General features: G+C 43.0%; 1 protein-coding gene across 4 annotated transcripts in view; it reads right to left on the bottom strand.

The window, feature by feature from the left end:
• AGPAT3 (1-acylglycerol-3-phosphate O-acyltransferase 3) overlaps positions 1–16,704 on the bottom strand; it is a 374,623-nt gene that overhangs the window by 21,345 nt on the left and 336,574 nt on the right. For all 4 annotated transcript variants that reach the window (XM_085620784.1, XM_085620783.1, XM_085620786.1 and 1 more), the window contains exon 9: positions 13,384–13,582. In XM_085620784.1, the coding sequence (XP_085476910.1) occupies positions 13,384–13,582 (199 nt within the window). The remainder of the gene's footprint in view (positions 1–13,383; positions 13,583–16,704) is intronic.

The raw sequence follows: 16,704 nt of genomic DNA, 5'->3' as shown, positions 1-16,704 counted from the left end.
CTCTTCCATTTTAGAGTAGCTCAAAGAATTATTTTACTTAGCACAATATCTACTACTATAGGTCGAACACTTCATCACAAGATTATCTCCTGCATTGCCCTTCATTCTACGTCCAAGACGGGCATGGCCTTTCAGCCCCCAGTCTTCACCTCAGGGACCCATATCTTGAGGCATTAACCCTAGTCATTAACCTGTGTCTGCCTCTTGACAATTCTTTAGAAGCTGCACTTCTCTATAATTTGTCGGTGGAGATATATATATATATATATATATATATATATATATAATCTACTGGCGGTCGCCAGTAGCTAGCTATAGTTAGGACCGTGTTTCCATAGGAAATCTCAAAATTCTATTTTGAATAACTTTGGCGCCGGTTGACGAATCCTCACGAAATTTTCAAAACTAATGGGGCGCTCCGTTCAGCTCCTACCCTGAAAGTCTCGGGGTGATTCGTCAAGCGGGGGCCGAGAAAAAAGGGGGGTACCAAAACGCGTTTTCCCCATGCATTTTTCCATAGGACCTTTAGTCGCAGCTACAGCCCGAACGGCTGAACAGAATTACTTGAAATTTGGCAGAGAGGTAGCCATAAGGTCAAGGAAGTGCCTTTTGCAGGTCTGGTGTAAATCTGTTCAGTATTTCCGGAGAAAATAGCATTTAAAAGCATATCAATATCTATACGCGCGCAGGGTGCGCGCACCGTGCGTGCACCGTGCGAGCACCCTAACGTGCGCGATCGTAATTCTGATTGGTGGTTACATGTTAGTCAACGTTCGAATCGGTCGAAATCAGGAAGTGTCGGCCGCCATTTTGTTTGTTTTCAGTGCGAGAGTGAAAAAGGAAGGTGGCGAACGTGAAAAGGGGGCAGGGTAGAGAGTTCCTGACACCCTAGCCTTTGTCAGGGGGTCCCTGAAGGACCCCGGAGGCAAAAAAAAAATTTAGTTTTTTTTTAAAAATCGCGTGGGTGCGCGCACAGTGCACGCACCCTGAAAAACCCAAGAATTTTTTTTTTTTTTTTTTTTTTAAATCGCAGGGTGAAAAGCAAAAAAAAAAAATTAAATAATTTTTAATATGTAGTTTACTGTAAAATAAATATATAAAACAAATACATAAATTAGCATTTAAAAAAAACGTACAAATTCACTGAAAAAACCATAGGTTTCACACACGTTATAGTTAGGAATTAGCATTTAAAAAACCTTGCAAATTCACTTAAAAAACCATAGGTTTCACACATGTTAAAGTTAGGTGGATATTTCACTCGTAAAAAAACCAATGAAATTCCCCCGTTATAGTTAGTTCAGATAACTATAACTCGCGCAACCGCCACTATCACAAGGATGATGTCATCAGTGATGTCATGAGTGATGCCACTGACCATGTCATGAGTGATGTAATATGTGACGTCATGTGCAGTGGATTGCGGGCGCGCGAGTTATAGTTATCTGAACGAACTCTAACGGGGGAATTTCATTGGTTTTTTACGAGTGAAATATCCACCTAACTAGAACATGTGTGAAACCTATGGTTTTTTAAGTGAATATATATATATATATAAATTCTCCTCTTGCCAACTCGGACTCTGGGAATTGCGCACAAAGGGATTGTGTTATCTTTGGCAGCGCATTCATAAGGACTTTGTATTGAAAGGTAAAAGCTGCACTTTTTAAACGTGACATTCTAGTTTTACACTCTACAGTGCACTTGGATTACTAAAACTGTGATTTGGGACGCTATCCAGTAAAATTGTTATCATTCACAGTTCAAGCATTGTGCATAGCTTGTTACCAGACTGTGGCACTTTAATCCTATTCAGCATTATTCTACACATGCCGCAGCTTACAAGAACATTCCAAGTGCATGTTGGGAAATGCAGTATTGCATCAGGTCACGTGAACACTGTGCTCTTTAGAGCGTGAGCTCATTCCCTGTAATTATCCTCACCTGTGAACAAGGCCATGACTAACGGCTGAAACGCGTAAGGATGGATGGTCTGCCTCTCTTGTGAATAAAGCTACGAGTCACGCAGTTGGGTTTCACTACTTTTTTGCTTGCTTTGGTGTTGCCAAATCACGGGAATCTCCATGCCCGTGTCTGTGAAGCCGCCCTGTAGGGATGGGGGCTCCCTTGGTTGGAGAAATTTCTTTGGATAGATATATATATATATTTCTCCAAACGTTTCCTCGTCAAGGACACAAAAACGTGGCGCACACTCTCGATGATATTTCAAGTTTCTGCACGCTATGTTTGCACAGTTTAAATAATCATTATTCAACCTACATCATTTCAGATTGAAATAGAAAGAGGACTGTCACATTTATAGAACTCTTCAAAAGGCAGGTCTAATTGGCGGCCATTTTGAGCTAGTACAGAAATATTTATTCCTATACCTGAAGTTCCAAAAATATATATATATATAATTGTTTTTTTTTTTTTTCCCCAAACTCACACCAATGCTACGCCGCACTACTTCCTGGATGGGGATAGATAGATAGATAGATAGATAGATAGATATAACCTACTGGCGGTCGCCAGTAGGTAGTTATAGTTAGGACCACGTTTCCATAGGAAATCCGCAACATTCTATTTTGAATAACTTTGGCGCCGGTTGACGAATCCTCGCGAATTTTTCAAAATAGGTGGGGCGCTACGCTCCGACCCTGAAAGTCTCGGGGGGATTCGTCAAGCGGGGGCTGAGATAAAAGGGGGGTCCCAAAACGCATTTTTCCCATGCATTTTTCCATAGGACCTTTAGACACAGCTACAGCCCGAACGGCTGAACAGAATTACTTGAAATTTGGCAGAGAGGTAGTCCTCAGGTCAAGGAAGTGCCTTTTGTAAATCTGTTCAGTAGATCCTGAGAAAATAGCATTTAAAAGCATATATATATGTGGGCGGAGCCTAACCACACATCTCATCCTGAGATCTGATTGGCTGTCAGCACTTCATCCAAGAAGTGTTGGCAGCCATCTTGGGACCAATATACATGATAGCACCTCATTAAAAAGCATTGCAGTTAATAGAAGGTTTTAAGACTTTAGTTACATTATAAATCATTTGTTGATGGTACCATACTCATTTTAGGAATTGTGGTATGTTCTAAGGTGATTTCACCATGTGAAAAAGCCTTCTGCTGGGATATCATGATTGAGAGAAAAATATTTTCTCATGCTTTTACCACAGAGGTTTGGAAGGTGATCTATAGACTAAACTGAGAGCTTATTTTCTGTAAATTCACATTATCTTTCTCAGTCATGTGAGAATGAAGTCTGACATTCTCAGTAAAACATGTACATCCAACAAGGGCAGAGACTGTCAGTTGATTCCTTTGTGTTCTACTGCAGCTTCCCAGAGTGTTCCAAAGAACTACTAGAGCGCTAACAGTCCTACTTATGATAAACGTATGGCACACCTGAAGCCATCTTGCTTGGATTAAAGTGGTAACTCTTAAAACATTTAATTTAAAAAGGAACAAAATGAGGGGGTTCATTTTTCAATAAAAAGTATGATTAGTGCTGCAGAAAGAAAAATTAGGGCACATTTTGAGTGACTTCTCAAATCCTCTTCTATTTCATTAAAAAATTCTGACATGCAGACTGAAACATGCACTTTCAATACCAGCAGCAGTTTTCCCTGGTGAGCAGTAGCTTTACTACAGTGATCTAATGAGCAAAAAGAGTGCTAACATTCTGAATTTATGGCAAATGTGTGACACATCTGAATGCCTTCTTGATGGAATCAAAGTAAAAAACTGAAAGTATTTCCTACTGAGGAGACTGCAGTAAATGAGGAAATTAGGAAACTTCATAACAAATAAGTCTCCCAAGATGGCCACCAGAGACAAAAGAGCCCAAATGTAGCCCAAATATCACCCAGATGTAGCCCAAGTATAGCCCAATGACAGAATGTCCCAGAATGTTCTTAAAAACAACTAGAGCGCTTACTGTCTTCATTATGACAAAAGTATGGCACACCTGAAGCCATCTTGATTGGAATAAACTGGTAACACTTAAAACATTTAATTTAAAAAGGAACACAATGAGGAGGTTCATTTTGCCATAGAAATTATGATTAATGCTGAAGAAAGAAAATGAGGGCACATTTTGAGTGACTTCTCAAATCCTCTTCTATTTCATTAAAAAATTCTGACATGCAGACTGAAACATGCACTTTTAATACCAGGAGCAGACTTCCATGGTGCAGTAGTTTTACTACAGTGATCTAATGAGCAACTAGAGTGCTAACATTCAGAATTTATGGCAAATGTGTGACATATCTGAATACCTTCATGATGGAATCAAAGTAAAAAACTGAAAGCATTTCCTACTGAGGAGACTGCAGTACATGAGGAAATTAGGAAACTTCATAACAAATAAATCTCCCAAGATGGCCACCGGAGACAAAAGAGCCCAAATGTAGCCCAAAATCACCCAGATGTAGCCCAAATATAGCCCAATGACAGAAGTGTGCAAAACACTTATTATATTGTGTTTTTGCAGTGTCATATAGTGCAGACTTGTCAGGTATTGGAGTGCTTTACATGAGCATTGGTTACATCACACAAGAACAAATTCATTTTGGTTGTAGACACAGGGAGACTAAGTGATTTGACCAGAATCACAGAATGTCGAGCTGAAGCAGAAACTTCAACCTGGTTCCCCAGTTGCAAAGTCTGCAGTTCTGGAAGTAACACCACATCATCTCCCCTAAGTGCAACATTTAATCAAGTGGTCAACTGGATAAAAAAACATAAAGATAACAAATAATTTAAAAGTGCTTTGTCGCTATTTGAAAACTCAGAAAATATGTCCTTATTTTAGCCTTTTAGAGCACTAACCATAATTTTGATGCCAATAAGACCCTCTCATATATGTAATTTCTAAAGGAAATGCTCTAGGTATTACAGTTTTGATTACATCAAGATGATGTCAGGCGTTCCACACTTTTGTAATAAATATAGAATGTTAGCAATCTAGTTGTTCATTAGGATACTGTTGAGAGGCAGAGGCCAGGGGCACGGACTCTGAAAATTGAAGGCAGGTAGGAGGGTGCAAAGGCAACAATTTAACCACACTGAGCAGGCAGGAAGGGCCGTGGAAGCACAACAGACTATGGAGGGCAGTGGAAAGGGGGGCAGGGGCAACAAACCAACAATACAGGACTTGCAAGAGAGGCTGTTGGAGGCAAGATCTATTACGGGTCAAGGAAGCTAGGGGCGGTCCCCAGATCCCCGGGAGCCACCACAGAACTGAGCAGGAGAGTGAGTCAGGGACAAAAGGGGCACCTTAATTTGAGCCGGGGTGCCTAGGAACGCTTGCTCCAAAAATGAAGAAAACAGACATATGAGACATGGAATTGGAGGCAGAATACAATGGCAGTTTAATGAGAAGATGCAACTTCAAAGAAACCGCAGAATAGAGACATAAAGTACAAAATACAGACTCCAGATAATCATACAGCTGTCATGATATTCTCTGTATCTCAATTAATGTACTGACAGAGAGAGAGAGAAAACACATCTATAAATGCATCATGAGAAACAAGTTACACCAAGGAAAATGTTACCTAGGAACACTCACGTTAACTCTTAGAGCAAGCATTCCTGCAATTACAATACAAAATCTTTTAAATGCAAAAGTAAAGAGAACAATGGTTAAACATAACATGACATTTCATATAGGTAAAATAGAATAAGATACTTCAAGCAAAGCAGAGCAAGACATTTTAAGCAAAGGAAGACAAGAGCTCCCAGCTCTTGGGGAAAACCTGCACTGCCTGTTAACCTACATACAGACGGCGAGGTAGTCAGTCGATATCTGTGGGTGCTCCCTTTTTATATCATTTTGTGGGCTCCTTTGCACGCTACATCTACCTACGTATGCTACCCAAAAGCTTCGTCTGCAGATTTTACCAGACATTTCGTCATTTACCCACTTAATGCTGACAATGGACTGGGTGAAAAGGTCAGTCTCTCAGGCCAATCGCTTATCGTAAGTTCCATAGAGCAAGCAGAAAATAATGGGTATTGTACGGGAATTCAATATATTCATGTATAAAATCTCCTCAGTTCTCCTAACTTGACGCTCTGCGGTTGCCACTTCCTTAAAAGCGGGAAACCTGCCCAGGAAGCAAGTACCAGTCCAGGATGCAGCCTACTGTATGTCGACAGCTTCAGGGGGATGTTGAACTTTGATACCGAGCACGGAGCACTCGGGTAGGGTGGGGGCTACTGGTTTGGAGCAGAAGGCCTCGCAGACCTGCCTTCAGACTGCTATACACTAAAATTGCAGAGCTATGGTCAATTTAACAAAGAGGCCTACATATTGAACAGAAGGGCCTACACAGGGGTTTTATACTGGCTGAGTGGTAAGGATGCCTCAGGATAATTATATAGCAACACAGGACCCGCTGGTCAATTTAATACGGCCTACAAATGCAGCTGGCAGGGCAAGGACAAGGGTCTCATACTTCAGGTGTGGACAGAACGGGCCAGGGGCCCCCTGTGATACAAAATCTACCCTCCTTCAAGCCTGTGGCAATGTAATAGAACATTGTGGGCAGAAGGAAGAGGCAATGGTAGTACAACCATACATGCCAACAGACCCGATTCAGCCAGGAAACGTCCAATGTTTTTAAGCTCAAATGGGCTTTATTTGATCTGTCTCCTGTCTACAATATCCTCTTTTTCAATGTAACTCAAAGGGGAAAATAAATACCCCAGTTTTTTTTCAAAATCTCCCTCTTACCAAGTTCAAAATGTTCGCAAGTATGGTACATTGGATCATGGAAGGAAATGGGATAGGGACATGGACTTGGATAACAGAGGACAGGAGGGACATGGAGAGGTGCACCAAACTGACCCTGCAGGGCAGGCATCAGGGTTTGCAGCAGCACAATACACCACACAGGGCATGCAGGACGGGAGTGCAGCACAACAATCCATAGAAAGCAAGAGGGAGGGGACAGGACCATGCACATGGACAACAGAGAACAGAGGGGCAAGAGGCAATGGTAGCTAGCTGACCATAATGGACAGACAGGAGAGAAAGCTGCAGCATAACAGACCATAAAGGGCAGGAGGGACGGATCAGGGGCATTACAATGGAACAGACAAGCCAGGAGGGAGGGAGTAGGGCTGGGGGCAAGGGGGCAGGGCAGGAGCAGCAAGATAGCCATGGAGGTCAGGCAGGATGGGCACTAGAAGCAAGACACACCATGAAGAGCAACAGTGAGACTGTGATGGCATACACACAGACCATGGAGGGAAGGTGGGAGGGGGTCAGGGGCAGCTAACTGACCACACAGGGAAGGTGGGAGGGGCCATGGCAGCACAGAAGACCATGCATGGCAAGTGGGAGGGTTAGTGGCAGCACAATGGCTATGATGGGCAAGAAGGAGGGTGGAGGGGCATGCACAAAGGACGATGGAGGATAGAAGGGAGGGTCAGGACCTGTGCACAGACAAGAAAGTTCAGGGGAAGGGACCTCACAACAGACCACACGGGGCAGGCAGGAGGAGCAGCTGCAGCACAACAGACCAGGGAGAGCAGAAGGGTGTGGCAGTACAATGGACCATGTAGGACAGGAGGAAGAGGATAGGGGCATGGCATGTGGACAGGCAGGGTGGAGGTGGCAGGGACAGGTTACAGTCATCTGACAATGCTAGGCAGGTGGGAGGGGAGTGGCAGCTCAACAGAACACTCAGAGTAGATAGGAGTGGCAGGTCCATGGGACATGGTGGGCAAAAAGGATGGAGCAGGGGCATGCACAAAGACATCGGAGGGCAGGGGGAAGGAGTTTAAGCAGGAGGTCAATGATGGGGCATAGAATTGGGCAATGGAGGGCAGGAGGAGTGGACTGGTACATCATACTGAGGGCAGTGGCAGCACATCAGACCATGCATGGCAGGAGGGAGGAGGCTAGTCCATGGATTCAGACAACAGAGGATAGGGAGGAAGGGGATGGGGCAGCAAGCTAACTGTTCAGAGAAGGCGGGTATTAGGAACTTTATTGTTTTTAAAACATTGTGTCTGTGCGAACTACTTAAAATATGAACAAGTATGCAGCATAATCTCACTTTTATTCAGGAAGAAGAGGACGTTTGTGACTGTGACTCCGGGCTCACTTGGCAGAAACACCCCCTGACCCTCCACCCCCTATCGCAAAATGTAATGCCCGTGAAAAGGGTAGGTGAACACAGTGTTATATAGAACATAGTCCTGAGAGCACGATTGAAAATGAAAACTAGATATAGTGTATGGTATAAACTATGCACCAAAAAGTGTGATATAAGATGAACCGGGCGTGAAATATAATATGCAATACATTGTGCGCAATGACAGATTCATTGGAGAGCGCGAGATAGCACAGGCACTAGCGCGTGCTATGCGATATGCGCCTTGGAGTGTAATATGCACAGGGCAGTGTTGTGTAACCTAACTAGTCTCTAAAGACTAAAATATGTGCTGGGGAGTGTAAGGTTGCATATGCACTGTGACAAAGATATGGATCCCAGATTGTAATATGTATGGCATAGCACTGTGCGTTATAACATAGGCATCGAGAAAGGCACGTTAGATGGGGCAATATAACCCGTGCGAAGACAAGTGTGGCATGACATATTCACGGGGTGGTGTTACAGTGCACATGGGCTAGAGAGTGTCATAGCATATGCACTAGCTAGTGGAATACAACACAGAGGTGTGTGGCACACGGCAGGCAATGGTGGGTGTAACACAGCATTGGGCTCTGTCAGGAGCACGCTGTGACTCTCAAGTGATGTTCGTCCCCTTTCCAGAGAGTAAAATAAAAAGTATTACACATCCGGCAGTGGATGTGTGTTTTATTAACCGTGAGGGGGTTTCTTGCATAGTTTTGGTCGAATTTTTGTCGAATCCCCTTTGAATGGCTTGGTGTGCATGTGTATTAAATGTGCCCGTCAATAGCTACCCAAGTTTGTATAAATAAACGACAAGGGTGTCTACCGGGATTAGGCACGGTAGGGCATCAGACATGTCAGAGCTTCACTAGTGGTGTAAATACATTCCACGTGGATTCATTGCATGCATAGTCGCCTTTTAATGAATATCACGCAAATCGTCATGGTGATAGGTACGTACGGTTTGTCCAGCATGTCCTAGGTGTGTCTATAAATATATATTTTTAAAAAAAATTAAAAAACAGTGGCCGGCCCTGGGGATTGGGGTCAAAAAAATATAATTAGGAGACTGGCCCTGGGGGATGGGGTCATCAGGGCCAATAAATTAGAATAAGAAGGGGAACCAAACAGCCCCCCTTCTTAAAAAACTAAAATAAATAAAAGACTGGCATCGTGCCGGAGGCCATGCCCCCTCCGTGCAGCACTCTGCAAACGCGCCCCCAACAGGTATCTCCAGTATGCGCCAGGGAGCTGCGCTGCAGCCAGGTGTTCTGAGGCCAAGCCCCTTTTTACACCTCTCTGCAACGCAGCTCTGTGGCGCTTACTGGAGGTACCTAGTGGTCTAGTTTGACCCTAGGGACCCTTAGGATTCAAGGGGACTTAATCTCTCAACTTAGAACAGCCACAGGGCGCGTTTACACAGTGGTGAAGGGAGGGGACGGGGCCTGAGGTGACGTGTGCAAACACGCCCTATGGCACGTTTTAAATTGGGGATATAATTTCCCTTCAATACTGAGGGCCCCTGGGGGCTAACTAGCCCACCAAGTGCTTCCAGTAAGCGCCACTGAGCTGCATTGCAGAGAGGTGGTCCAGGCCGTGCCACTTTTTACACCTCTCTGCAACGCAGCTCTGTGGCACTTACTGGAGGTACCTAGTGGGCTAGTTGGACCCCAGGGACCCTCAGGATTCAAATGAACTTAATCTCCCAACTAAAAATGGACACAGGGCGTGTTTACACAGTGGTGAAGGGAGGGGACGGGGCCTGAGTTAACGTGTGCAAAAACGCCCTGTGGCCTGTTTTAAGAGGTAGTTTTAATCCCCATGCCCTCTTATATACTAGGGGCTTACAGAGGAGGTCATGCTAATCACAGGGGGACCCCAACGCATAATGTTCCCTAGTGTATGTAGGTGTTTTCACTGTATTCTAAGTGTCTTTTAACATAGCACTGGCTCTAGGACTGGTTAGTCAGGCTCAGTTACCACCAGTATCCGTCTGAAAAAGTTGAGGGTACAGGATGATTTTGCAACAAGGCTTCTTTCTGCTCTTCTTTTTGTTCTTTCTGCACGTTATCCTTCTTCCTGCACTTATCTTCGTATTTGAGGACTTCTGTTGCTTCTTTCTGCACTTCTTTTGTTTCTTTCTGTGCATTTTTTCTTCTTTCTTCACATGTCCTATCTCTGTAGGCATAGTTAGAAATTAGCATTTAAAAAACCTTTGAAATTCACAGAAAAAACCATAGGTTTCAGGCACGTTATAGTTAGGAATTAGCATTTAAAAAACCTCAGAAATTCACTGAAAAAACCATAGGTTTCAGGGGTGTTATAGTTAGCTGGACTTTTCACTTGTACAAAACCATTGAAATTCCCCCGTTATAGTTAGTTCAGCTAACTATAACTCGGGCGCCCGCAATGCACTGCTGATGACGTCACATATTACATCACTCATGACATGGTCAGTGACATCACTCATGACATCACTGATGACATCTCAAATGACATCACTGATGACATCACTGATGACATCATCCTTGTGATAGAGTGGCAGACCTCCTCTCACCCTAATATAACCTTTGATACACACATTCAAAAATAGAGACTAAAATTTTCAAAACAATGGACATACCAATACCAGTTACAACAACCTCTTCAGTAATTCTAAGATCCACATACACATCCACTCATTCACCAACAGTCCTATACAGTCACTCATACATGTACTCACTCATCATATGTACTCATACACCTATACATCCTGTTACACAATGCCACTCATCCATAGAGTTACTCACACACATAGTCACTCATGCTAATAAAGAATCAAACATACATTTACTTGCATATACAGTTATACACACACCAGCATACTTACTTCTACGGAAACTTACACATACTTAGTCTTTTAAACAATCACTTATAGAAACACATACTTATTCATACAGGAACTCTTTCAATCTCTCACTCTCACATATACTCACATATATACACCAATAGTCACATATACTAGTTTAAAACATATGTAGTTACTCATAAAGACACTATTGAGACAGTCATTCACTCACTAACACACCCATACACACACTCATCCACCCATACAGTCCTGCACACATGCTGTCTTCAACACATACAAACAGTGAGTCACTCATTCATGCACCTATGCACTACGTAATACCCCCCACCGAACCATGCAGACACTCAGACTGATACTCAAAAAACCAACTAATAACCTATATAGACACCCATGTAGCTACTCACCAACCCATGCAGCCACTTATACACAAAGTGAGAGACTGATACAGATATTTACATATTTAAACATTACTCACTAAGCCATGTATTCACTATGATACACTTAATCAGTCAGTTACACAATCAATTTTTCAAAAACAAATCATCCATTTAGACACTTATATACCCATTTATTCTTCCATCGACCTTGAGATATACATATATAAAACATATTTAATTTTCAGAAAAACACACATTCACTGGATGATGTCATCAGTGATGTCATCAGTGATGTCATTTGAGATGTCATCAGTGATGTCATGAGTGATGTCACTGACCATGTCATGAGTGATGTAATATGTGACGTCATCAGCAGTGCATTGCGGGCGCCCGAGTTATAGTTAGCTGAACTAACTATAACGGGGGAATTTCAATGGTTTTGTACAAGTGAAAAGTCCAGCTAACTATAACACCCCTGAAACCTATGGGTTTTTCAGTGAATATATATATATTCACTGAAAAAACCATAGGTTTCACACACGTTATAGTTAGGAATTAGCATTTAAAAAACCTTGAAAATTCACTGAAAAAACCATAGGTTTCACACATGTTATTGTTAGCTGGACATTTTACTGATAAAAAACCAATGAAATTCCCCCGTTATAGTTACTGTAGGCAACTATAACTCACGCGACCGTAATCCTCTGCGGATGCTAATACTGTATTTAGACACTTATTTGCCCATGTCTTCTTCCATTAAATTTTAGCTATACATATATTACAAATATTTTTTTTTCATAAAGACACATATGTCATCAGCAGAGGATTACGGTCGCGTGAGTTATAGTTGCCTACAGTAACTATAACGGGGGAATTTCATTGGTTTTTTATCAGTAAAATGTCCAGCTAACTATAACATGTGTGAAACCTATGGTTTTTTCAGTGAATATATATATATATATATATATATATATATATATATACACACACATATACATACATATACATGTATGTATGGTTTTTTGTAGAGAGTGAATATAACTAAAGGACAACAGAGAACTGAACATGGGAAATAGATCAGTCATCCAAGTAGATTCCTATAACTTAGAAATGTAGAGAAAGAAAATCCAGGAGGACAGGGTGACAGAAGTTCTAAGTCAGGGCCTCGTTGCAAGACCCTGCCAGATGGAAACCACATGGAGATAAAACTTTGTTTGCTCCCAGGAAGAGGCTCCATAGCGTTCCTGTGTAAATGAAATGAGACATCTTATATGACTGCAAATCCAGTGTGGAGTGTCAACAGTGCTTGTGCCGTAAAGTGCTACAGTGCTATATGCAGGAGGAGAAGCTGTTGACAAATCTGTTTCTCAACAGTTCTGTCAAAGCTTTAGGAATCAGTGTTGATTTGGAAACTGCTCTCTTTATGGCATTTCTTTGAGCCTGTTTAACTCTGGAGATGCGGGGATAGAAACTTTCAACCTCCACCATGGGGTATAGGCCCTAGGTGAGAAAGCCCAATATTTTCCAGCACTGGACCTTAAAGTGCTCCAGATGGATGTTCAGAACCCCCATTTCTGAGAGTAAAAAGAAAAATTCCAGTATTCTTGGAGTTAAATATTTTTTTCAGAAGGACCACAACTTGTCTTCCGCACTTGTACTGTGCTCATTGGCTGCCACCTGCGCCTTGATCTCACACACACACACACACACACACACACACACACACACACACACACACACACACACACACACACACACACACACACACACCCTCCCCCCAACCCTTTTAGAGGCAGCAATGCAAGGATACTTCACATGCTGATCAGGTTCAGCACAAGCAGTAGTAGTCCCAAACAATCATACCCACCCTCATGCCATTCCACACCCACAAGCCCGCTAACAGCACAAACCTAGTGCAGAGTGAAAGTCCCTGGTGTAAGGATAGACTCCACAGGAAGACTGACAATGTGCCACCCTCCACATATCTCATTACCCACTTACCTGCTCCTACAAACCCCAAGAATGCAAGGATGAGAAGCAGGGAACCACTGGCAAACACTTCAAATCCGGAGGCGAAGAGAGGAGACAGGAGGACGGTTGCCCAGAAAAGGAAGTTCAGGAGCGACCAGAGCCTGCGGGGGGGCTTGATCTTAGTGCCGGGGAACGTGCCTTCTTCAAAGTATTGGTCTTGCAAAGCATCCTGGGGAGAGGCAGAGACACAAAAAAGGTCAAACAATATAACTGCTCTAAAACTGTGAACATCACCTATAATCTCAAAACTTGAAACTGTGCAAGGCCATGCTGCAAAGGACTACAGAGACATTGCTCCAGCAAGGGGGCAGGCCAGGGAGCGCACACACTAATGTCATCATAAAACACAGAAAATGTGACCGTCTTTGGTTGTTCATGTTCCAATACAGAGAGGGCCTGGTTTGGCAGTTCAGGCTGGACGGTTCCTATTGGAGGTAGGAGCAAGAGTGATCTGCATATGGATGGTTCTAATTTAAGGTGGCATGGTGGGCAAAACAAAGGTTTGGAATGCTACCCTGTGCATTGCCAGTGGTTAGACTTATTGCAAGTATTCCTCCCATCAGATTCTGCATGTCTGATGAACTACCACATGTGGCAAGGGTATGGCTGGGCATGGGTCCAGTGCTCACTGTGCCACTGGAACCAAGCGTTATCCAACTGAAGAGCCCTCATCAGGGCGAAAACGGTCCTGGGTTGTTTCCGCTACGGTTCAGAGAGGGCTTGGCAGTTTGGGCTGGACTGGCATATGAACTTCATAATAGCGTTCCTGGCATATGAACTTCCTGCGTTAGGATGTTGATATGCCAGCAGCGCTGCGTTAGGAAGTTGATATGGCAGCAACGCTGCGTTAGGAAGTTGATATGGCAGCAACGCTGCGTTAGGAAGTTGATATGCCAGGAACGCTAGGTTAGTCTTCTTGGCATATGAACGTCCTTTATTAGGAAGTTGATATGCCAGGAACGCTGCTTTAGGAAGTTCGTATGCCAGGAACGCTATGTTAATCTTCCTGGCATATGAACGTCCTTTATTAGGAAGTTCATATGCCAGCAACACTGCGTTAGGAGGTTCCTATGCCAGTAACGCTGCGTTGAGAAGTTCATATGCCAGCAATGCTGCGTTGAGAAGTTCATATGCCAGCAATGCTGCGTTAGGAAGTTCATATGCCAGCAACGCTGCGTTGGGAAGTTTATTTGCCAGGAACGCTATGTTAGCCTTCCTAGCATATGAACTTTGTAGGAAGATGGCTCTGTATATACTATACCAAAGTGAGGCATAGTGTGCACAGAGTCCAGTGGAACCCCAAAGGTAAAGTTAGATAGAACCTTACTCTGTTTGTGGTAGTGTGGTCGAGCAGTAAGGCAGTATCAGAGGACAGTGTTAAGCATTTGTTGTACACACTCAGTCAGCAAATGAATTCACACACTCAAAGACTGAACTTCAGACAAATTGTTTTTGTATAAAAATATTTTTAGTTATTTTGTTTTCTAGAACCAAGCAAGCCTGGCACAGGTAAGCAATAAATACTTTACAGTAATAATGCAATTGAAATAGTTTGAATAATAATTGTATATGCACTTTGATTTGATTTACGGTATGAATACAGGGAAAAGCAATACTTTGTAAATGCAGTACATAGACTTAAATAGGCTTTTCAGTAAAATAGCAGGTAGGTAACTTTTGAGAATACTAAGCTTACACAGAGTAGTATACCTAGATATGACTCTGGGACATTTTCTGGAAACAGGCAAGTAAAATCGTTTTTGTTAGATTATGCAATTTTAAAGAATTTCTTTAGTTTCTCACACTCCACACTTAGAAACTTCTCACAGAAAAACAGTCAATGTTATCCTATGGAGGAAACGTATAGTTTACCTGTCGGTGTAGTTTTGCAGCTTGAAGACTTTCTGGATTCACTAGGCTGTGCATTATTACGCCATCTAGTGGTTGGGTCCAGAATTGTAGTCTTTTTTCTCTTTTTTTTCCGTAGCGCAGGTGGGCGTCGACATACCACCATTTGGTGTCCTTCGTGACGTCGACGTGCTTCCTCCGGAAGCTCCCACCTTTGGTAGTCATTTTCGGATTCTTTTTTCTTGTCTTGTGTTACTTTGTTTTTCCTCTTATCTTTAAGTCTTTCTCCAGTTTTAATCCCTTTCCTCCTGTCTTATCTCTCTGGCGGAGGAGGTCAGGTTCGCTAGTGAATCCAGAAAGTCTTCAAGCTGCAAAACTACACCGACAGGTAAGAAACTATACGCTTTGCAGTGTGAATCTTTCTGGATCCACTATGGTGTGCATAGACTTTGCAGCGGTTTGTCCTTATTGTGGAGGCTGGGTGGAAGATGAGCTCTGGTTACTGAATACGTGTTGCAAGACCTTCTGTCCCACTTGCGCTTCTTTGTTCATTTGGATATCCACACAGTAGTGCTTAGTGAACGTGTGCACTGAAGACCATGTTGCGGCTTGGAAAATGTCTTGAATTGGTGTGTTAGCCAGAAACGCAATTGTTGCTCCTTTCTTCCTTGTTGAGTAAGCAGGTGCTGCTCCTTGTAACAGTTGTCCTGCTTGTTTGTGGCATAGTTGTATGGTTTGTGCAATCCACCGTGCAATGGTATTTTTGGTAACTGGTCGTCCCAAGAAACTGCTGGCAAAGGAAACAAAGAAGTGCTTTTGTCTTTCTGCACTCCTTTGTCCTTTCTATATAGTGCATTACAGCCCTCCTGGCGTCCAGTGTGTGTAGTGCCCTTTCTGTGCTTGGTTTTTGGAAAAAAATAGGTATTTGGATTGTTTGGTTGATGTGGATCCGAGACACCACCTTTGGCATGAAGTGTGGGTCTGTTCTCATTACAATCCTATCATCGTGTATTTGTAGGTAGAGCTCTTGAAGTGTTAGCGCTTGCAGCTCCCTTACCCTTTGTAGTGATGGGATAGCCACTAAGAAGGCTGTCTTAAGCGTGAGCATGTGTAGTGTAGCCTTGTGAATAGGCTCAAATGGTGCCCTCATCAATTGAGTTAGCACTACGTTGAGGTTCCATGCTGGTGCTGGCATTATTTTTGGAGGTGCGATTCTCTTTGCTCCTTCTAGGAATCGCTTTACTACTTGGGAGGTGAAGAAACTTTTCCCTGTTTCTCCTCTTGTGTAAGCCACTATCGCCGCTAAGTGCACCCTTAGGAATGTGTAGCTTAGTTTACTTTGTAGTAGATGTGTTAAGTATTTTAGTACGGTTGATTCCATTGTAGTTTCTCCCTAATGCACCATTCGGAGAATCTTTTCCATTTTGCTACGTAGCACTTTCT

Source organism: Triturus cristatus, chromosome 8 (genome assembly GCF_964204655.1).
Source record: "Triturus cristatus chromosome 8, aTriCri1.1, whole genome shotgun sequence".
In the NCBI taxonomy this organism is placed as follows: Eukaryota; Metazoa; Chordata; class Amphibia; order Caudata; family Salamandridae; genus Triturus; species Triturus cristatus.
This window is presented reverse-complemented; position numbering and strand designations above follow the sequence as displayed.